The sequence below is a fragment of the Megascapheus bottae genome, chromosome 19, assembly GCF_031878675.1.
Source record: "Megascapheus bottae isolate mThoBot1 chromosome 19, mThoBot2.hap1, whole genome shotgun sequence".
Taxonomy (NCBI): domain Eukaryota; kingdom Metazoa; phylum Chordata; class Mammalia; order Rodentia; family Geomyidae; genus Megascapheus; species Megascapheus bottae.
The window spans coordinates 18,728,594-18,752,289 of NC_143527.1; the positions used below are offsets into that span (position 1 = coordinate 18,728,594).

Sequence of the window (23,696 nt, forward strand, 5' to 3'; positions counted from 1 at the left end):
CTTTCAGATAAAAATTTGTTAGTTTTCAGTTTTTAACTGAGTGATAAAACTGGAGCATTTTTGAATGGCTGATGGCATGAGTGTTAGATCTTGTTTGAACAGAAGAAATGGGAAAGGACATTACAGGTATGATTTCACTAAGCTAGACAGCATTGATGTTCACATTTTAAAAAACATAATCATAACTTATCTGGAGTCACATGTTTCATTTTAATGGCTTCCTTCATATAGAAAATATAGTAACCAGCACTTAAATGCCTGTGAAAAAGTCAAACAATGTATATTTTCTGGGTGAAGGAAGTATTCTGTACATTCTCCATGTTTTACATCATGGTATTTTGAATAACCATGCTTCCATGTTCACATCAATTTTTTGTTTTTCAATTTATGCACAGCACTTGCTCTGAAATTTGGGGACTGAGTACACCAAATACGATAGATCAGTGGGATACAACAGGCCTTTACAGCTTCTCTGAACAAACCAGGTGAATATTCTGCCCTCTATGGAATCGTAGCAATCTTGTGGGAGGGGGGTATTTTGGAAGACCTCTACTGGGTTGCTTATTATAATTTTGTTTAGGATGTTTCCTTAATGTAAAATAAGGCATAGCATTCAAAATATCTGCTTGCCAGTATTAAATGTTTCAGCCGATGTTTTGATCAATGCAATTTGAGTTTTGAATCTTTTAAAAAAATATTCTATCCCCTAAAGAATAAGAAGTTTGATACTATAAATTCATTGTAGTTCAAGATTAGATTAATCTGTCACTGGTCTAATATTTTGAGTAGACACATGACCGGTTCTTGCTAAATTTTTTGTTGTCATCTAAGTATCATATTTGTACTAATACATAGTTATTTACTGAATCCCTTATCACGATTAACCGTAGGCTAACTTGGTTTTTTTTGTTATCTTTTTTAAAAAATCACCTCTTTTTTAAAAGTATATTGGTATTTGTTCATTTCATCTCATCATATTCATCACCATCTGCATTTATGTGTGAGCTATATATAAGTATACCTCTGTTACCAAAATCACAACTGAATGATGAGTTACATTAGTCTGAGTAAGTTACTTCCACGTCATTGTTGATATTTATCATTCTTCACTCTACTTTCTTTTTTTGACTATTCAACTATCTACAGAATTATTGCCCTTTGAAAGAGTTTGGCTTATTTTAGGATAGATACTGACAAAATGTTTTTCAAGTTCAGTCATGTGGTATTCCTTTTAAGAGATGAATTTTTCCCAAGTGATGAGCCTTTCATTGGCATGTGAGTCATTCACTCAGCGTATTGATAGGAAACATCTGCTAGTGCTGCTGCTCACTTGATCAGATTGGTTAAAGAGTACACTTTTCTTCCTGGTTTTCACGAAAGCTAACTCAGTGGCTGTCATTCCTTTCTTTATGTTCTCAGTATACTTAGCCCCTTTGACTTATTGTATTTTTTCTTTTTCTTTAAAAAAAAAATCCCTTCCATTGTTTTTTCTCATTGCTTCCCAATAGATCTCTTGATGGTCGACTTCAGGTTTCACATCGAAAAGGTTTGCCACATGTTATATACTGCCGATTATGGCGCTGGCCTGATCTTCACAGTCATCATGAGCTCAAGGCAATTGAAAACTGCGAATATGCTTTTAATCTGAAAAAGGATGAAGTGTGTGTAAATCCTTATCACTACCAGAGAGTTGAGACACCAGGTAGGAAGACTACAGAGATTTTTCCTGTCCACAAATGAAATGCCTGACCCTAAATATTTTTAGGGACTCTTGTGACCGCAGGAAAATGTTAGCACAAAATGCTTAATAAACTGTCTTAAATTAAGTGTATTCTTTGATAGTAGTTATAAATGTTTTCTTTTAAAAAATGTATGGTAAAACTTATAAGTGAGTTCTAGGTCTTGGATAGAATATTATATATATAAAGATACTTGTCCAGGAAATTATAGGCCACTGTCTTCTTAGAGTAAGCTGACAGTGTTCCATGCCTCTATTGCTATGTCTGTTTTCAAGCACTTGCTTTTTCTTTTTCTTTTTTCTTTCTTTTTTTTTGTTTCAATCCTGAAGCTGAAGCATTTTTGCTCAAATTAGTACTCTACCCTTTCCCACCTGGCCTGGCTTTGAACAGTAATCCTCATATCTCAGCCTTTGAGTAGCTAGGATTACAGGACTGAGTCATTAGCACCTAGCTAAGCATCTTGAATGCAATTTCAAGACTATTTTTCATGACATTTGTGTATATGAAGTTTATTCAAGCTCATTTATTGCAAGATTTTCCTTTAGAGTGTGAAACCTTAAAAAAAAAAAGCTGTATTTTTTAGAAACTCCCCTAGAGTTTTATGAACTCGGATAGTAGGAAATGTAAGTGGTAGATTACGTAAATTAAATCTGTGATCACATTTATCTTTTCTCAGGAACTACTATAATACTAAATAGGTGAACTCTGGTAACTTCTAAAAATGAATCTGTTTCCTTCTTCCTTGTGATACTTTTATTAAGGTCCCTCCACACCTTTCTTTGCTCCTTGCCGCTAATGGTTTTCTTTAATCCTTGCAGTCTTGCCTCCGGTGTTAGTGCCCCGGCACACTGAGATTCTAACAGAACTACCGCCTCTGGATGATTACACCCACTCCATTCCAGAAAACACTAACTTCCCAGCGGGAATTGAGCCACAGAGTAATTACATCCCAGGTATTTTTGCCTTCTGAAACTTGCCTAAAACTTAGGATAACAATTTTGTCATTAACAGTGGAGTGTTAATAAATCATGGTTTCACTTTTTTTCAAGATTTTAAATAGAAAAATCTTGCTTTGTGGGATGGTTACATTAGTACATTTTAATCAGTTTTCTTTAGAGAAAAGCTTTTACTTTATATTCATTTTCTTTTTCAGTGGGTTTAATCAAAGTATTGTGAGAAGCAGAAAAGAGTGTAGTAAAAGTTTGTCCTTGTTGTTGAAACAGGGAAATACAGATTGTAACAAAAAAATGGTTCAGGAAAATTGTATTTCTGAAACAAATGTAACAGAGAGAAAGCTTCCTAAATGATCCCATATAATTGAATAATTAAGTGTAACATTTCTATAGGAGATATGATGTTTTAACCCAGTAGATATAATAACACTAATTATATTGACTATAGTAAAACCTCTTATTTTTAGTTAAGTTTTTCATGGACTTTTGTAAACTCTTGATGAAAGATGAATTAATTCTACCATATGGTTCCAAAAATTCCACTCTCTCGTTTTATGTAATTTAGTAAATTTCACAATATAGTTCTTGCAATTTTAGCTATTTTTTTTCTAAGAGAACAGTAATATCAGTAGTAACAGTTATTTTTCCTGTATATTTCCCCTTATTTGTTTTCCCCATGCAGAAACTAAAGATAGGATACTAGCTATGTGCTGGATTTTTGGTCTTAGGGTCCCCCCCCCCAAAGTTTACTCAGCTATTCAGATGCCTCTTGAATATTTCGTTTAAAAAAAGTATTGAAGAGGGAGGGTGGGAGGGAAAGGGGGATCATGTCATGAGAAAGGATATCAATGTTTGTGAAGTTATGCACCTTCTATCTGGTGAATATAATGTAACCCTTCTGTTAATCACAATAAAAAATTATAATTTAAAAGTATTGAAAATTGCTGGGCGGGGGAAAAAAAAACTGTTGAAAATTGGCTGTAACCTGAGGATCTGAGGATAGTAGTTCAAAGCCAGCCTGGGCACTAAAGACCATGAAACTCTTATCTCCAATTAATGACTAGAAAACTGGAAATGATGCTGTGACTCAAAGTGTAGGGCGGTAGCCTTGAGGTGAAGAGTCAGGGACAATGTCCAGGCCCAGGGGTGGGGCAGTAGTCTTGAGTTGAGGAGCTCAGGGACAGCACCTACGCACAGTCCCAGAGTTCAAGCTCTACAACTGACACCCCCCCAAAAAATTTTTTTTTGAAAATGATACATTGTAGTGTTTTGCTGATAGAGTACAGCCATATGTGCATGAATTTTCTACTTCTAACTTTTAGAAGTTACTAGTTAGAAATCCTGAAAAATCGACAAGATTTTAAGTAGACTTTAAAGCTAGGTCAATTTTGGACCATTTTATCATAGTTATCCTATAAAACTTGTATTGTGGGCTCTTATCTCAGAATATGTACATAATGGGAATGAGCCAGATGGATAAATATGTTTGCATTTAATAAAATATGCCAAGAGAGTTTGGGTGATAGTGGCTCTCGTTTGTAATCCTGGCTACTTAAGAGGCTAAGATCTGAGGCCTGTGGTTTGAAGCCAAGCCCTGCTAGAAAGTCCATGAGATTCTTATCTCCAGTTAACCACACAAAAAAAACCCCACTAGAAATGGTGCCATTGCTCAAGTAGTAGAGTGCCAGCCTTGAGTAAAAAAATCTAAGGGACAGTAACCAGTCCAACTTCAAGCTCCAGTACCTACATACACAATTCTCCTTTCTTCCCTCCCTGTCTCTCTCTGTGTGTCTCTGTGTCTCTCTCTGTGTGTCTCTGTGTCTCTCTCTCACTCTCAGTTACACACACACACACACACACACACACACACACACACACACACACAAATGAAATGCCAAGGGAGCTGAATTGTATTGCAAGTAGGTTTTAAAGATATACTTGGAAGGTTTTGGTCAGCACTTGAGTCATAAATCCTCAGTATTCAATCTTACCTTTAAAAAAATAATAATGTTTTTATCTTTTATTTGGAGATTGCTCATATTTGGTAGCTATGAGAAAAGGTAAAATCAAATCAGAGTAACTGATTTGTTCTAAACTGTTGTAGAAACCCCACCACCTGGATATATCAGTGAAGATGGAGAGACAAGTGATCAGCAGTTGAACCAAAGTATGGATACAGGTAAAAAAAAATGGTCAAAATGTCCAAATAATAACTATTTAGTATTGACAAGCCCCACAGGTGTAGATTCAACCAACCACAGATAGGAAATATTTGAGAAACATTTTATATCTGTACTGAACAGGTACAGATCTTTCCTGGTCATTATTTCCTAAATAATACAATGTATCAACTGTTCCCACAGTATTTTCTATATCATTTTCTATGAGGTAAGTAGCTGTAAACTTTTATTGTCCACAAATAGTTTTGGAGTCTTGGGCCAATCTTCTGAAGATGCCTACGGTCCATTGTACTTTACTTGCATTGTTTGAAACTTGGAGGAGGCCCTTCCTAAATTTAGAGAAGTTGAGAAACATACCAGAAAAGAGAATTTTCCATTTTGATAGTAACAACCAAAGGGAGATAATGTTATCATGAAAAAACAAGCATATACTACTTTTAAAATAGTAGTTAGGGGCTAGGAGTGTGGCTTAGTAGTAGTGGGCTTTCTTAGCATGCACAAAACCATGGGTTCAATTCTTTGGTATCTTATACATAGAAAAATCCAGAAGTGGTGCTACAGTTCAAGAGTAGAGTGCTAACCTTGAGAAAGCTCAAGGACAGTGACCAGGCCTTGAGTTCAAACCCTCAGGACTGGCAAAAATAAAATAAAATAAGGTAATGGCTAAAAGTTTTTCTTATGACACTGATGATTTATGAATAAATCATCAATGCATTTATCAACACATTGCATTCATAAACTGTTAAAAGGCAACTCCTTTGTACAACTACTTAAAAATAATAAAAAAAATTAAAATTTCTTTCATTTTATAATAAATGAAATCCTTTTTATATTCTATGCTTCTGTTTAAAATTTTTAGTTATACTAAGATATACACCAAAAAGATGTACGAATATTTCTTTTAAGTTGGGTGCCAGTGGCTCATGCCTATATCCTTGCTACTCCTGGAGGCTATGGTCTGAGGGCTGAGTTTCAATACCAGTCTGGGCAGACCAATCCCTGAGACTCTTACCTTGAATTAATTTTCAGAAAGCTGCAAGTGGCAGTATAGCTCAAGTGGTAGAGTGTCAACTTTGAGTGATAGTCAGGCACGGTTCTGAGATTAAGCCCCAGTGCCATCACATATACACTTAAAAGGCTCTTTGATAAAAGGCCGTAAATAGCCTAACACATTTTCAGAGAATAGGGGCTGGGGAATAGCTATCCAGTATATCTTTAAGAATGAGTTCTCAGGGCCAGGAGTTTGACCTAGTGGTAGAGTGCTTGCCTAGCATGCAGAAGACCTGTGTTTGATTCCTTGGTACCGTATGCATAGAAAAAGCTGAAAGTGGTGCTTTGGCTCAAGTGGTAGAACTCTAGCCTTGAGGAAAGTCCAAGGACAGTGCTCAGGCTCTGAGTTCAAGCCCCACAACTGGCAAAAAAAAAAAAAAGATTGAGTTCTCACTTATGGATCATTTATCCAGTGTATTCTGTACCTGACCTGATGTATGTAATTTCTTTTAGCTGTCATATCCAACAGTGATAGAGAAGAAGCTTCAACATATAATATTAAGATTTCAAGGCTTTTCTAAGTGGTTATAATAAAATATCAGTAGAATTAGTAGATTACCAATGAAATTGCTTTGATGTCACTGCAATTGTATAATTTGAAGTGTTCTACCCTGTCTGTACCTTAAGGATTAGACACTCATTTCTTAGCAAATTCTCCTTTCAGATTTTCTATATAGCTAATGCTAATACTCTATAGTTATAATCCAAATTACCTTAAAATGAATTAATTTTTGCTATCCTATTAATATTTAAGTCCTTAATAAATCATAGCTGTATGTAAATTGTGCTGTTTCAGATGATTTTCCCTAAACATTTAATGAATGATAATTATACGTAAAATCTATCCAATGTTTATAATGCCAGTAAATTATTTGGCATTTACAACTAGTGCTGTAGAATATAGTTATATGGAATTGAGTGAAGTAATCTTAATCAAAGATTGTTTTGTTCTGTTATCTCCTTTGCTGGTCCTTTTTCCTACTTTATATATTTGTACTGTACTCTCTTATTTTCTTGATTTGAGTGACCAGGATTACTTAAAATGGAGAAAAATCAGATGATTTTCTGAGAAAATATAACTCAATAAATGTGATTCAGAGAAATGAAGCTATCATTCATCGAAGAAATAATCTCCAGTAGCAAACTCTAGGAAATTGTTAACCTCAGGAAATTTCCCAGAATACTAAGCTTTTGAGTGTACTGTAAAAATACTACTTAAACTTATAGAACATAGAAAAAGACAAGGCTTTTGTAACATTGATTACATAAACATAAATATAATACTAGCATAGCAATACTCATTTATATTGCTTGAGACTGTCAATATAGGAGTTCTGAAGAAGTAATTTTATCTCTCATCTTCAAGGGCTTAGGGGTAAAATGCTAAAAAAAAATTACCTATTTTAAAGAAGACTAGAAGATTCGCTGTTAGCACTGTTTCATTAAATGGTAATTTGAAACTCAATAAATGCTACATTGTCAGAATCAGAATTGAATCATAAATCAACCAGATATTTGCAATTTACCACAAAGAGGCTGATATCTCTTAAACATAAAGAGCCTTATACAAATCAGTAAAAAAGAATGATCTTATAGGAAAAAAATAAAGAACAGGTTGTTCATATAAAGAAATACAGTATAAGAAACTAGTTAGTGTCATTTATAAGAGAAATGATAATTAAAACTATACTGTGTTATCATTTGTCACCAGTTAAAGCCTCACCATTTTTTAATGTTCTTTAACATTTTAAAGATATACAGCCTTTGTAAATGATAATTTTACCAAAATTAACCATATACAAACATTAAGATCTGACAGATTGTCTGATAAGAGTATCTTTCAGATATGACTGAAAGTTTCCAAAGCATACAAGATTAGTCCCTACAGTGCTATTTCTTAAAGAAAAAAAATTAAAAGCCTGAATATCTATCATAGTGGAATTATAATGTACAATGTATTGTTAAGTAACAGTTGGATGGTAGACAAGCAGGTAATAATGGAAACACAAGTTCTAAGAGAAGTAGTACAAATAATTTTGCTTATATGGGTCTTACAGTGATTTAGGAAAAGAGCTTTCAGTACTGGATTTCTTTGGGATGGGGAATTGGACAGTGAAAAGCCAAAACTGTCATACTCTTCTGTTGAAACTTCCAAAATTAAAATACAAGCATATTGAATTCTTGGAATTCAATTTATGTATTAATGTTGAATTGCATCCAATTATGAACAGTTTTATGATTACTTAATTAGAAATTCTGTAAATTGTTCAATCTCTTATTTCAAGTTTCCTTCCTTTGTTGTAGGCTCTCCAGCTCAATTGTCTCCTACTACCCTGTCTCCTGTTAATCATAGCCTGGGTAAGTTAAAGACTACTGTTTTCACAATATCTACTTCAGAAAAAAATCCAGTCTAAAAAATATTTTTCATATATATATGTGATTTTTATTTTCCCATGAAATAAATTTATTTTCCATGTTTCTACTTACATATCCTTTGTGTTTTATTGGTTTAATTTTGTTTATATGTAGAAGATTTTACCTTTTTTTTTTTTGCCAGTCCTGGGACTTGACCTAAGGGCCTAAGGCACTGTCCTTGGGCTTTCTCAAGGCTAGCACTCGACCACTTGAGCCACAGCACCACTTCTAGCATTTTCTATGTATTTGGTACCAAGGAATGCATTCTAGGCAAGCACTCTACCACTAGGCCACACACTCCCAGCCTTTCACTTTTTTTTTTTTTTAAATAACTAGAACAACTTCACAAGTCAAAATAGACAAGTGACAAAGGTCATATCTATCTATCTATCTATCTATCTATCTATCTATCTATCTAGTCATGGGGTTTGAACTCTGGGCCTGGGCACACTGTCCCTGAGATCTTCAGCTAGCACTTTACTCCTTGAGCCATAGCACCACTGGTGGTTAATTGGAGATAAGAGTCTCATAGACTTTAGTGCCTGGGCTGACTTTGAACCGTGATTCTCAGATCTCAGGCTCCTTAGTAAGTAGGATTACAGGCATGAGCCACGGGCCCCCACCTGTTTGTTGTTGTTGTTGTTGTTGTTGTTTTTACACTTTTGTCTTTAGACTTACTAATCTTTGCTGTTTCTTGATACTTTATCATTCCAAAAATTAACCTTCTTCGTTATGTTTTTGTTTGTTTGTTTTTTGCCATCATGGGGCTTGAACTTAGCCACATGAACTCAGCCTGAGCACTGTCCTTGAACTTTTTTCAAGGCTAAAGCTCTACCACTTGAACCACAGCACACTTCCATAGCTCTTTACTATGTATGTGGTACCAAGAAATCAAACCTGAGTCTTCATGCATGCTAGGCAAGCACTCTACCATTAGGCCAAACTCCTGGTCGCCCATTATGTATTTTTTACAATGTATGTGATATAGCAAGTTGACTTATGGCCTATGGTTTTATCATTGGGGAGAAACTAACAAAGCAAATAATCCAGCATAAAGTGACACTTCATGAGATGGGGGAAATTTAAGAATATACTGCTTGTGAAAACAGTTCCATCTACTTCCTTAACTGATGGCTGTGTCTTCTGGAATAGAGCATATGAAGAAGATGGTACTATTCTATGTCTTAAATTGTTCACACATCTCCCTTTTACTTATTTTCTTTTCCAGATTTGCAGCCAGTTACCTATTCAGAACCTGCATTTTGGTGTTCAATAGCCTATTATGAATTAAACCAGAGGGTTGGAGAGACTTTCCATGCATCACAGCCCTCACTCACTGTAGATGGCTTTACAGATCCATCAAATTCAGAGAGGTTCTGCTTAGGTTTACTCTCCAATGTTAATCGAAATGCTACAGTAGAAATGACAAGAAGACATATAGGTATGTTTTTCCAGGTGTGAGTAATTAGTGCCGTATACTTATTATATGGGCCTCTGTGTAAAATACCTAGCCTTCCATTGTTTAAATGCTATCACAGTTAAGTATATAGGTTTCAGTGTTTTTGATAAATCCTGAAGATTCTTCAGATTTCATGTCTTGCTTTAAATTAATGTTTACTTGGCACTCTTCTTAGTGAGAAGTCCTTCAATAAACATATATTCAAATAAATTATATTTAATCAAATCTGCTCACAACCTAAGACTATACTGTGTCTTAATAGTTCAATAAATAGTTCAGAGTTGCTCATGATGAGGGGGTTATGGATCACTGAGAGTTCTAGAAACCCTTTCTGCAGGTTGATGAGATCAGAATGTTTTCCTAATGGTACCAAGTCACAAACCCCCATTTCTGAATATTTCAGAGGCTACATGGCATAGGGTTTTACAAGAGTTTAAATGCACTACTGCCACATAAATCCAAAAGAAGTTTGAGGTAAAGAAATTTGGAAATGACTGAAATACTGTCACTTCCTTATACTTGTTATACTGAGAGTGAGTTATTTTTTGTATACATTCTTTACATTAATAAGTGACAGGTTTATTGTTTTGGTTTTTAAATGAATTAGTACTTTCAGGATCTCAGTTTTAATTTATTACATGGTAAGTTTCTCTAAATATAATCTACATATGCTGAAATCCTTTGGGATACATATAGTATTTTTTTTTAACAGTGAAGTAAAAAGTTTGAGTGTCTCTAGTAATTGAACATCATTCTGAATACTTCAGAATAACTTCAAGTTTGTTCTGTTATGAATTTGCCCTTATATTTTGCAAGAAATAATGCTGCTTCCCAAAGAATAATTTTAATAATGCTGCTTACAAAAAGAGTAATTTTGGTACTATAAAGTGAAAGAGACTATACTTAGTTGTATTTGGGTAGAATTTCCAAGTCTTGGTTGATAAATAAATTTGGATCATCTTACTAAAGTGCGCAGGTGTCATTGCAAGTGAAGAAAGCCTCTTGCCAACCCCCTACTTTGTCCACGTAGTATTTTCTTTTTTCTTCTCTTCTTATTTTCCTTGTAATGAGGACTAAGGACCTTTCATGCTAGACAAATGCTCTACCACTGAAGCCACATATCAGCCCAGTTATTTTGTCTTTTGTGTTTTAACCAGGATTTTTCATAAAAAAAGGAACAGATATCCCCTGTCCTATTTACTTATTTCAACATAGTTTTAGATAGCAATAATTATAGATTGCGTTTATACCTTTGGTTTCTTGTTTGTCCTGTGATTTTGTTCAGAAAATAGAAACGGAAGAATCTATCTAGTTGATTGTTGTATAAATATTCCAGTCTTTTTTTCTTTATATTTTTATTGTAATTAATAGAAGGGTTACATGATATTTGCCAGATAAGAGGTGCATTAATTCACATACATTGATACCCTTTCACATATCTTGATTCCCATTTCCCTCCCCCCCCACCCCTCATCTTGTTTTCCCCCCTCCCTATCCAATTTCAAATAACCAAATACAAATATATCCGATATATCGGGTAACAGAGTGGGATACTGTAACAATATGAGATAACCAAGGGACAGCAAAAGAGATGAGAGATAACATAGTACATTAAGGACAACAATCATTCATTATATGGCTTTTGTTTCTATATCCTAGAGGTCCTTTCATTTAGCATCATACTGTATGGCCTTATGTATCTAGGTTTTGCTCTATTGCAAATCTCTGCTAGGAGAGCCCAACGTTTCTACTGATTATGACAAATGAGGGAAACCATAATATTCCAATCTTAAGAGGAAAGAGTACCAGACTCTGCATTGATCTGTAAATTTGGCTTGTTGATTGTCTTTTCCTTTTGCTGCACAGGAATATGCTCCCTTTCTTTTTGCCAGTCCTGGGGTTTGAATTCAGGGCCTAAGCACTGTCCTTGGGCTTTCTCAAGGTTAGAGCTCTACCACTTGACCCAAAGCACCACTTCCGGCTTTTCCTTATGTATGTGGTACCAAGGAATCAAACTCAGGTCTTTGCGCATGTTAGGCAAGCATTTGACCATTTGGCCAAACTCCTGGCCCTGAGTTCCCTTCTTAAGGTCAGCTTATTTTCTAATATAATTATATTTGAAAATTTCTTAACACATCTGAAAGATTCTCTGACAGAAAAGGGCCTGACACCAGGGCAACTCTTATATTCTGTCATAAAACAATCCTTTACATCTTTTGATTGGTCAGATTCTGAAAGGAATACTAAAATACTTCCATGCTGATTTTTTTCTAGCTTAATTTTGCATATATGTATCTAGAGGTTTGGTTGCCACTCTGATACATAGCTTTTTTAGCCTCTTGATATTTTAAAATGCTTTTTTTTTTTCTTAACGGTCATGGAATCTTTAAGAAATTCTGTTATAATGAAAATATACTTGTCCAAACATAAAGTCATCCTCTAAAAATTAGTTCCATTTTTAAAGATTTTTTTTTTTAGTTTTTAAATATAATTTGTTGCAAGTGTTCTGTCAGTGTACTTTCCTATATAGTTTAAAATTTGTTAGTATGTATTACGTTTAAAGATCAATAAACTTCAGAAAGGCCTGGCCATGAAAGAGGTCATCAGATCATTTTAGAATTTCTCAAGAAGATTCATAGTTATGCTGAAATAATAAATGTTTTAAGACTAACCTAGTATTATTTTGTTTTAGGAAGAGGAGTGCGCTTATATTACATAGGTGGGGAAGTTTTTGCTGAGTGCCTAAGTGATAGTGCAATCTTTGTGCAAAGCCCCAATTGCAATCAGAGATACGGCTGGCACCCTGCAACAGTGTGTAAAATTCCACCAGGTATGAACTCAACGGTATATATAAGCCCATCATATCAACTTGTTTTAAGAATCAGGAGATTATGTGCATGCTTATTATAAATCCTGTATCCCTATTTAAATTATTTTCAAATAATGATACTGTTTTCATACAAAGCTTTTAATTTTTTTTCTAGGTTGTAACCTAAAGATTTTCAATAACCAGGAATTTGCTGCTTTGCTGGCTCAGTCTGTTAATCAGGGTTTTGAAGCCGTGTATCAGCTAACTAGAATGTGCACCATAAGAATGAGTTTTGTGAAAGGTTGGGGAGCAGAATACCGGTATGAAATACATATTCAGTTCATTAATCTACAGTATAATTATTTCTGTTCTATTTTTATTTCTTCCAGCATTCATTTATGATCTATTTTCATTGACGATCTAGGTTTAGCTGATCTCTATGTATAACATTAAAGGAAAGTTGGAGACCTGAATCCATAACTCTGTGATGAGATATCAACTACTTTTTAAAAAAATGCAACGGATTTCATACATGGGGTGGAAAGTTGTAATCCTGACAATAGAACTGGATCTTAGTTTAGAAAATAAAAATTTAAAACAGTAAGATTGGATAAAGAAGATGAGAGGCCATTGGAATAAATTACTTCCATATTTGTGGTCCTAATCTTATATTATCCAAAGTCAAATGATGTTCACTCTGTGACTCTTCTAATACTGTATATACAGATGTAGTAAAAAGTTTTCAGACATAGAAATGTAAATGTCAACACTTAGTTCGAGCACATTGATAATCTGAAGGCTAGAATGGGGCACGGACATCATCCGCTACAGAACACATTTTTAGAAATACTGTTCAAGTTATATTAGGCACATGTCATTCATTTACAGGTGAATAACTGATACAGGCTTTTTTGGTTTGAAAGGTTGTTATATTGAAGAATTAAAAGCACCTTTATTGACTTGTCTGTGTAGCAAATAAGAACTCAAGCTCATGAGAGGGACAGGATGAATATTTGTGCTTCCCAGGGAGTTGCCAGTTTGTAGAATTTGTTGGGACGTTTTGTTGGTTTATTTGCTTTTAACCAAAAGACTGAGTTAGGTTGCTAAAGGAGGTGTTATTTGGGTCTGTTAGGGGAAGTTCACTTCTCAAGGCATTTGTAGTTAAAAATTTAGCATGGGTCAAAATTTGATTTGATTTTGATATAATTTAAATTTGGATCCTGTTCCATTTAAATTGTTTGATACTTAAGTATATTACTATTCTGTGGCTGGTTGGTAAGGAGGGTGACTGTTTCTCACTTTGTTTGAGATAGTACTTCCTGTGTATATCTCTCTTCTTAGCATGACAGGGCCTACATTTTCCTCCAAGTCCGTTCTGGGACTTGAACTCTGGGCCTGGGCACTGTCCCTGAGCTCTTCAGCTTAAGGCTATATCACTTTGCCCCTTGAGCCACAGCACTGCTTCCTAATAAACTAATCTTAATTAGTATATTTTGATTTTGAAGATGAGCCATGTTTCAAAATAATAATCCAGATATACAAAATTAATAATTGTTCAAATGAAATAACATTATGTACAGTCTGCTAAGTTTTTCCCCCCTTGTATTTATTCAAACAGAAGGCAGACTGTAACAAGTACTCCTTGCTGGATTGAACTTCATCTGAATGGACCTCTACAGTGGTTGGACAAAGTATTAACTCAGATGGGATCCCCTTCAGTGCGTTGTTCAAGCATGTCGTAAAGCTTCGTCATCAATCAAGTTCCATCAAAAGACTAATGTAACAACTCTTCTGTCATAGTATTTGTGTTTGGTCCCCGTGGACTCTTTGCTATCCAAAAAATCCAGAGAGAAAACAGCACTTGAGGTCTCATCTATTAAAGCACCTTGTGGAATCATTTCCTATATTTGAATATTAGATGGAAAATTAGTGTCTAGAAATGCCCTCCTAAAAAAGGGAAAGAGAAGATTTAAAGACTAAGAATATCTTGTTGGGCCTAAGACTGAGTGTCCCAAAGGTTTATTAATACAGTAGTAGATATGTGTACAGATAATGAATCATGACCCAGTGTTGCAGTATTGTGCTGTTTATATACATTTTTTTAGTTTGCTTAAATGAGGTGTGTGTATGTGTGTTTGTGTATGTATGCGTGTGTGTATGCGTGTGCTGCTTCTTGACCTAGGCAAGCCTTTATAAAGTTACAGTACCTACTCTGTTATTCCCACTTATCCGTTATTTTTGTGTGTCTTTTTTAATATATAATATATATATCGAGATTTTCAAATTATCATTTAGAAGCAGATTTTCCTTGTAGAAAAACTAATTTTTCTGCCTTTTACCAAAAAATAAACTCTTGGGGGGAAGAAAAGCGGATTAACTTTTGAAATCCTTGACCTTAATGTGTTCAGTGGGGCTTAACAGTCATTCTTTTTTGTGTTTGTTCATTTATTGGTAAATCTTACTCTAGGATACCTTGCTGAAAACTTTTCCCAAGCCTCTTCTCTTCATCCCACTTTTGTTCTGATACCAAAACAGTGCAGCGTGACATCATTACCAGTAATAGTTGCGCTGATAGCCCCTGGCACCAGTTAACTCTGGGACCAGTAAAAGTTGGTATGGACTAAGTTCCCTTGACTTGCAACCAGATCATAACTGACTTGTATAGCCTATCAGTCTACTGATTTAACCTTCCACTTCATAAAAAATACACAAATGACAGTGTAATTGTTTTCAGGGATATGGTAGAATTACTTCAGCATATTTATCCTTTTCAAAAAGCCAATCTAGTAATAAAGTATCCTTTTCTAAAAGCTATTTAAAAACATTTCAGTAGTAGGCCTTCTGCTCTTTGATTTGAGGAGCTTCATTTGCCTCAGTTACCAGATTGTATTATGAAATGGACATTTTATAAACGTAATTGCTTCTGCAAAACCCCAGGAGAGTGATGCTGAGGTATGATCAGCAGATAAGGGCCATCTGTTTTTAAAGTATGTTGTACTCAATTTCTAAATGGGATGCTGTTTTGCATAATGAAGAATTTAGAAAATTAGGAGAAAAGCAATGTAGCAAGTTTTTTTTTTTTTAAGCATTTACTTCCCTGCAGTCTGACCTGTTCCTAACTCTTTCTAGGTATGAGGTTCACTTTATGCATTGCTGTGAGATGATTCCAGCAGCTCTGTTGATAGACCAGTGTAGCAGATAATTATGTTTAATGTTGACCCATCACAATGTAAACATTTCTTCTTGTTTACATCCCAGTAGAATAACCACTCCTGATCTCATTTTCGTGAATTTTCATACTTTTGGAGATAGATACTTTTGGTACTTGTTCTTTGAAACCATATTTACCTGTATGTACAGGTTTCATTTTTGATACTTTTGTTTTTCAGCATTTGGTTGTTTCCTATTGTATACTTTTCCATTTTCATATATTTGTGTGAATATGTATGTGTTCATGTGAATTTGGTATAATAATTTTTTATTCATTCAATGAATATTTATTGTTCACCTGTTCTGTACTAGGAACTTTTCTTAGTCTTTAGGAGAAGGTGAACAAGACAGCTCAGCTCCTGCCTTTGCCAAGACAACATTGATCAAACCTGTAATCATCTTATGTGTCTATGAAGGAGATAAACAGGGTACTGTCTAGAGAATAACGGATGTGATGCTTCAGGTAGGACATTAAGAAGGCGTCTGAGGAAGTGATGCTTAAGCTAACACCTGGTCTAGAAGGAGCAAGCCATGTGAAGAGCCAAGGGAGATTAGCGCTCTTGGTGAAGGGGACAGCATCAAACAGAAAGGTTCATGCTAAAAGTAATTCACTATTAAGTGGTCATGCTTTACACAGAAACCTCTAAACAAATCCAAACTTGAAGACCAGAATAGTGCTACAGTTTATTATGTTGAAGGCGGCCTTATTTTGTGATACACTGTTTCATGTCATTCTTACTAATAAATGCTTTTCCTCAAACCTTTGCTAGAAAAATTTCCTATTTGCACCAGGCCAATAACTTAGTTAAAAACCCTTTCTTGTGCAAATGTTCATCAACGTGTGACCTGCTGCTTGCTTCCAGACTTCCTGTTTCTTGCTAATTGTTACTTCCACTGCCAGTGTGTGAGTTATTTCCCAAGTATTACCACCTTCAAGCCTGCTGGCCATCTCAGTGGAGGATCTCTCCTTCATTGAAAGCTTTGATGTACTTGAGAACTTGTAATGATGTTGAAAACTCCTGTTGTATTGAGCAGTTGATTTCATCACAGTGGTGATTATGTTTGTGTGAATATGTTTAATGATCCTATTTGCTCTTTTAATGAGATACTGGTTTTTGTATTATATTTTTGTCTACTGTGGCCTAATTTTTGTTGCTTGTTTTCTTTCCCCCCTTTTGTTTTCTAGGAATAGTTCTTATTCCCCATGATAGTGTCTCCTCTCTTGATTTTTGTCTTGATTTTAATTAAGTTAGCAGCATTACTTAGGATTTACCCTTTACAGCCCTATGATGTCGTCTGTCCATGCAGTACCCCAGAACTGAGTGGCTGTGCTGCTGTCCCGATTCTACGATGATTTGGTAGATGTCTTCCCAATGGCTCCACAGAGGCACTGTGGAGCGGGCCTAGGACGTGGTGGCTGGTGGAGTGCCATGTGGCATTTCTTCTGAAAAAATAATTTTATTGCCTTTTAAAAATATGTTTTTTAGATTCTCTAGAATTAGATTAGAAATATATAACAGGATGTCGTACCAGACTTGTGCTAATTTCACCATGTTAAAGTTTTCTTGATATACAGACAATACATTATGGTACACATGCAGTCAGTGGACATGTTGATGCCTGTTGTCTACTTTGATAGATGTTGAGTAATCAAACTATGCCTAGAGTACTGTCCTGGCCATCAAGCATATCTTAGTCCTATGAGCATATACTCTCAATTTTTCTGGAAAGCTAAATCTTCTCATTCTACACTAGTACTTTGTATTCTGAATATATTTGCAGATTATTTAGTATCTAGTTGTATTTTTTACTTTAAACCATATGCAGTTTGTTTCATTCGTCTACCTTATAAACATTGTCAGATTTTTCCCTTTGTTAAAATTATTTTAATTTACTTGATTTGTGCCTTTGTTGGGTTCATCAAGACTAAGACTTTGAAGATGAAAAACAATCAGTCTAGTCTCTTGCTAGTTGAAACAAATAAAAGAAAGTATATGCCCAGTTGGTTTCTCTACCTCTTCTAAAAGCTGCCCATATACAAATCTATCCTTTCAAATCTATCCTTTTCAGAATTACAGAATGTAGCAATTATTCTTTCTTAGGCCCCCTCTTAGTTTGGATTGGGATGGGTGATAATGGGATTTAGAGAAACACAAGACAATCTTCACTGTACTGAAAACCTGTCTTATATGTGGTCTTTGCTTTTAAAAACAGAACATTCTTATATCCCCATTTGCCCCTATAACATTCCATCTCCCTAAGTAGCTATCACTGTCTGGACATGAACAACCAGGGATCTTTTCTATTATTCTGCCCATTGTCTTTCATGTGCTTTACTTAACTGAATCCTTTTTTATATTCCCCAATGGAATTTTTTTGTTTTGCTTCTTCCTTTCTGACAATATGTATCTTAAGTGGTACTTGCTGATAACCTTTTCCCCTGCCAGTCATATTTTATGTGTGCACCTGCAGAATGTTTTTTTCCCTCAGAACTTGACCATTCAAAGGAAGATTTTTTTTTTCTGTATAACCAGTCCTCATTTCTTTACCAGGAAGGTCAAAACTTTAATCTTACAAATATAGCTCAAATTCTACCTGGTTAAATGTCTTGGTGACTGGCAAGTAGAAAATTAGCAGACTTTAAGTTACCTTTATAATGACTTTTCTGGTACTTAAAGCTAGTGTTAGCCCTATTCCAGCCTGGGGCTTACTAAATTTTTATATTTAGTACGATCATCATGGTAATGAATATGGTCTCCAGCCAGACAGCCCTGCTATTGAGTTCCTTTTTCACCTTTGCAAGTTTTTGTGACTATTTTGTTCATTCAGGCTACCTTTGTGTGTTGGGATTGAGAGGCAGTCTCTTGGAGTGGAATTTTCCTGTGTTTTGAGGCTCACAGCTAGGAAATGTGAACTGTATTAGTCTCATAGATAGCCTTTTTGATAAAAACTTGTCTCATACATATATTCATGTAGGAACTGTTTTTATCTTGGATATTACAGCTAATGTTACATATAATAGAATTCACATTTTTTAGCAGGACAAAAACGATGTGTGTATATGAGTTTATATATATGTATATACATATGCAGAAAAACAAACATAAGGATCATTTTAACAGCATGAATGATTCTGTTGTTTAAGTCTCAAATCTTCCTAATTTGCTTTCAGATATTTTCCTCTCATCACAGACCAGTGGTGGTATTTTTTTTTTCTTTTCATTCTTCTAGTTCTAATTTAGCTGTTTCTCTAGGTGGCCAGTTTTAGGCAACTTGACAAGAATCCTAAGTAGATTTATCAACAGCAGATAAAGGTATGTACACCTTGACCAAATTACTAACATTTAATGGTTTTTGGAATGTACTTAGGATTGATGATTTTGTTGTTAGATGGCCCCCTCTTCTTTAGTTTTCCCCCCTACCTCAGATTGCTTAGGATACCTGGACAGTACCACCAGAAGGTCAAGTTCTCTGGTAGCTAATGATAACTTGAGTGAAGGTGGTTTACAGCCTGACTTGTTAGCTATACTCAGCGGAATTGGGTTTCCCAAGGTTCCTTTGGTCCTCCCTGACGCACAGGGGACTTAACTAGAGTATATTAACCTCGGGTGATTTCAGTATTAATTGGTTTGCTACCAGCAGGCCCAGAGTAGAGTATTACACTACTGCTTGACATAGAGCATCTTTTGAGATACAGTATCTGATGATACAGGGGAGAGGGTTTATGAGTTCTACTTAGAGGACTTTAATGTATTTTATTTTTAATTTCAAGAGAAATAGCATTTTGCCTTTCTAAAAAAATCTCTTGCCCAAAATTTCCACTTTGCTCTGTTAAGATGAGTAATCTTTCTGATTGAAGACATTTATTGAACAATAAAATCCATAATGCATTAAGTTAAGGATAAAGTGAAGTTGTAGAATTATAAAGACAGATAAAATCAGATGTTTTTCCATTTCATAATCAACTCTTCTTCCTTTTCCCTGTGGCTTAATCTTTTTTTTTTTTTTTTTTTTTTGCTATTTTATTTGGTTAGTCACTAGGTAACTTGCCATATTTCTATTCCTATATTAAGTTCTGCCCTTCACAATGCTGTAGCATAAAGTTGGTTCTTAGCATTTGTCTTACTAAAGTTTGTTTTTCTATTGAAAATTTCCTTTCCTCAGTAACTCCACAAAAAAATAGATTTGCCACTGTTATTTGTCATGTTCTCAGATAGTTCATGCTGAAAAGGATTGTGCAGAGAAAGGCTGGAAAACCTTGCTGAAGAATATATGCCCTTACTTTAGGAAGATAGTCATTGCTGGTGTGTGTACCTAATACAAACAGATTAAATCAGGAAAAATAATTATCACATAGCAATTAGACGGTGTGCATGAATATTTAATTAAAAATATTTCTTAGCAAAATACAGAACTCAGATTGAGTATTTCTTAGGGACCAACTTTACCTCAGGCTTCATTTTTTGCTTTTATGACCCTGACTTTTGAAGCATAAATATTTGTGACTTCTTATTAGTGATAGTGATGGTGTGACACTAAACATTTTATACAAGAGGATAAAACAAAATTCATAGAGATTAAGATGAAAGTAGTTCTTCAGTTGTTGAACTAGATCACAAAATTGTAGGCAAAATAAAAATGTATATCAGTGTGTTTTTGCCATTCTCCCCCAAGGCCAGTCCTTCCAATAGAACTCAGTGGAAACTACCATGGTTCGGGGTTTTCTGTAAATATCTCCAGTTGGCCTTCTTTTTAACTATATAAAGCTAAGATATTGATAGTAGCTGGCCAGTTTTTTTTAATCTTAAAAAGGATCATAGAAAAACATACTAAACCATTATTCATCTAGCTCTGAAAAATCTTGAAAATATAGAGTAAAATACTGTACGACTGGACAAAGCCAGGTGAACTTTTGGAAGATTGTGTGCAAACAAGTTGCAAGAGTGGACTTGGTTATTACTGCCCACTAAGGTTGCTTGGTTACTCATAAATATTTGAAAAGCTAATACCTTTAAGGTATTTCTGGACTTTAGCCTTTTAGCAAGTTGGGAGGAACTGGCCTTTAGTAAGTACGCTAAGAGAATTTGAGGACTGACATCCTTAAAAATGGCCTAATGCTCTTGGACATTCTTTTTCTCTGTTGGTTATGAGGGAGAATTGAGTAAGATTCTTGGGGTAGCCAACTATTCTGGCATGCCAGGGACTGAAGAATATCCCTTCAGGCCAGAGTCGGCAAGCCCTAGGCTCACCAGAAAGAACTGTTCTCTGGCGTCCTCGTGATTTACTCTTACTCCCTGATGTGGTCCTAGTTGCTGCTATGCTTGCCTGCTTTGTGGATATCTATTCCTTATTGCTGTTGATAGGACCTGAGATTGTAATAGGCAGAAGCCAGAAACACAAACTTCATGATGAGACTTCACACTTAGCAACCTAGGAAATGGCATTGTGTGTTTAGTGCAATTTCTGAAATGAGACACCTAGATAGCTAGGTTCTTCACAATCTGTAAGTCTGTCAGGTGTGAAACTTCACAATAAACAAAAGCAGTGTGGTTGTGGATTACTCCTCATCAGAGAAACCTAGCCTTTGAGGCCCTGAACTCTATTAATGTCCTAGTCTATCCTGCTCAAAAGGCTAGAATACAGTATTTCTTTTTGGTGAATGTGGTGTTGAAATGATCACATGCACCAGCCAATCACAGGTGAAAAATAGTGTGTCCTGACACAGGCTGCACTGTTGGCATGCAAGTCTTATGTCCTCCCATTTTGAAGGTGCTTACTAGCTAGACACCAAGCCCACGAGCCAAGGGTTTCCTAAGAAGACATCGGTGTTGTGGTACAGTATGGTGAATGCACTGTCTTCAGCACCTGCATCCTCTGCACTGTGATGTGTTCTTTGTAAGCCTTCTATAAACGTGAGAAGAATGATGTGGTTCCTTTTTTATCGAACAGTGAGCTGAGGCTTTTTATTACAGCTGGTTTTCAAGTAAAGTTGTGAAATACTGATTTCCTTCCCCTGCCCACACCAAATATTTAGTCTATTTAAAGTATTAAAAAATAATTCTACTTAAAAAAAAAACATTGCCTAAATGTCCTGTGATTTCTGGTCAATTTTATATATATATTTGTGTGCATCTGTATGTGCTTTCACTTTTTACCTGTTTTGCTCTCTATCTGTGTTAACAATATTGTCACCATTGAAAGGTGAACAATTTTCTTAGCATTAAAAAAAAAAGCCATTTGAGTTGTTTACCATGTTATTATGGGACTGCTTCTTAATTGTTTTAATGGGTTTTGGTTTATTGATCTTTTTTTTTCTGAGGGAATTATATTTTTGTGTGTCCACTGCCTAATTACATGGATACAACAACAACAAAACACCCTCAGGGCCTTGTGCCCTTCCTGGGCTTTTTGCTTACAGCTGCCACCTACTACTTGAGCTATTCCTTTAGTTCCAGCTTTCTCACTTCATTTTTTTTTTTTAACCCCCATGGGCTGGTTTCAAATCTGTCTTCAGATCTCAGTCTACTGAGTAGCTAGCATTCTAGGTATGAGCACTGATGCCTACTGTTAAATTCTTCATTAGAAAGTAAGAGCATTGAGTCAGTAACAGATTCAAGAACAGTTCAGCCATAGATTAAGTACACTTCCTAAAAAGTGACACTAGAGAATGTTACTGTACTCCATTCTAAGCGATATGCCTTTACTGGTTATTGAGTAGATGGGGGTGTGAAAATAATTTGCCAAGTTTTAGGAACTGTTTTCAGTAGTTTATTTTGGCTATCTCTGTTCTTACTGCTGTACAGTCATAGTATTACTGTAAAAGTTTTAAAATTAGGTAAGAGATGTGATCCTAGGGGAAGAAAAGGTTCTGAATAATGTGCCCCAGAAAGAGCATGGACTTAATACAGGGTAAGTTCAGTGTTCAAGGATGCATTCAATTTGGGGAGCTGGAGAAGTCTTTTGAAGTAGGTCAAAATGAGATCTTGGAACCCTTATTGCTTGGGAGGTCAATGTGTATGAAAATGCCAATGGTGTGGCGCTGCTATCATTTATGGAAGAAAGAAAATTGACAGCCATAAATAGGTGGGAAGCCTAAATCTAATAATAGAGCCTTGTCAAGTATGGTGGTACACACTTGTAATCTCAACAGAAGCAGAAGCAGGAAGATCCCAAGTTTGAGACAGCAGAAAAACAGCGTAGGCAACTGGGTAGTAATAGTTGTAAAGCTTAGGTTCTATAATCTACTATGAGAGACTGGAACAGTCAATTGGCAGTATGATGAGGATGCCAGCAAAGGACAGGCTACATGGGGGTAAGTATGGAGGTGTAGCTGCATTTATACTAGTAGTTGTGTGTGTATATGTGTGTGTATAGTACAACCTTTTTAAGTCATACAGTTGAAAGTATTTTCCCCGGGGGGGGTGTGGTGTGTGTGTGTGTGTGTGTGTGTGTGTGTGTGTGTGTGTGTGTGTGTGTGTGTGTGTGTGTGTGTGGTGTTAGCAAATCATCAGAGGCCTTGATTGCTCAGTCATGATTCTTGGTCATGTCCACTCATGGAACTTAAACTGGAAATTTATATTTATGTACTCTGATTTCAATCTTAAGATTCTTTTCATGTGAGATCTTGTCTTAACCTATGTTGACATGTTACTGGCAGAAGTTGATCACACTATGACACTGTGTTGAGTAAGTAACACTTAAATGCACAAAGCTAACCTACTTATAAATGCTTTTAGTGGCTTAAAAGTATGTTTGGGCTGCAGTGGGAAAAAATGGTGATTAAAACAAGTCTAGTTTACCATCTGAAATGAAAGATTTTGTAAAAATGTCTAGGATATCTTCTTGTATTGAAAAAAAAAGTCTATTTTACCCCAGCTAGAC

General features: G+C 35.4%; 1 protein-coding gene across 4 annotated transcripts in view; it reads left to right on the forward strand.

The window, feature by feature from the left end:
- Positions 1 to 21,674, forward strand: part of Smad2 (SMAD family member 2) — a 64,074-nt gene extending 42,400 nt beyond the window's left edge. For 3 of the 4 annotated variants that reach the window (XM_090353138.1, XM_090353136.1, XM_090353137.1), the window contains exons 3-11: positions 396 to 485; positions 1,509 to 1,702; positions 2,558 to 2,692; positions 4,797 to 4,871; positions 8,227 to 8,280; positions 9,566 to 9,778; positions 12,489 to 12,626; positions 12,781 to 12,925; positions 14,224 to 21,674. In XM_090353138.1, coding sequence (XP_090209264.1) covers positions 396 to 485; positions 1,509 to 1,702; positions 2,558 to 2,692; positions 4,797 to 4,871; positions 8,227 to 8,280; positions 9,566 to 9,778; positions 12,489 to 12,626; positions 12,781 to 12,925; positions 14,224 to 14,347 — 1,168 coding nt within the window. In that variant the 3' untranslated portion in view covers positions 14,348 to 21,674. The remainder of the gene's footprint in view (positions 1 to 395; positions 486 to 1,508; positions 1,703 to 2,557; positions 2,693 to 4,796; positions 4,872 to 8,226; positions 8,281 to 9,565; positions 9,779 to 12,488; positions 12,627 to 12,780; positions 12,926 to 14,223) is intronic. The other variant, XM_090353139.1, reaches the window with a different exon arrangement.
- Positions 21,675 to 23,696: the final 2,022 nt, after the last annotated feature.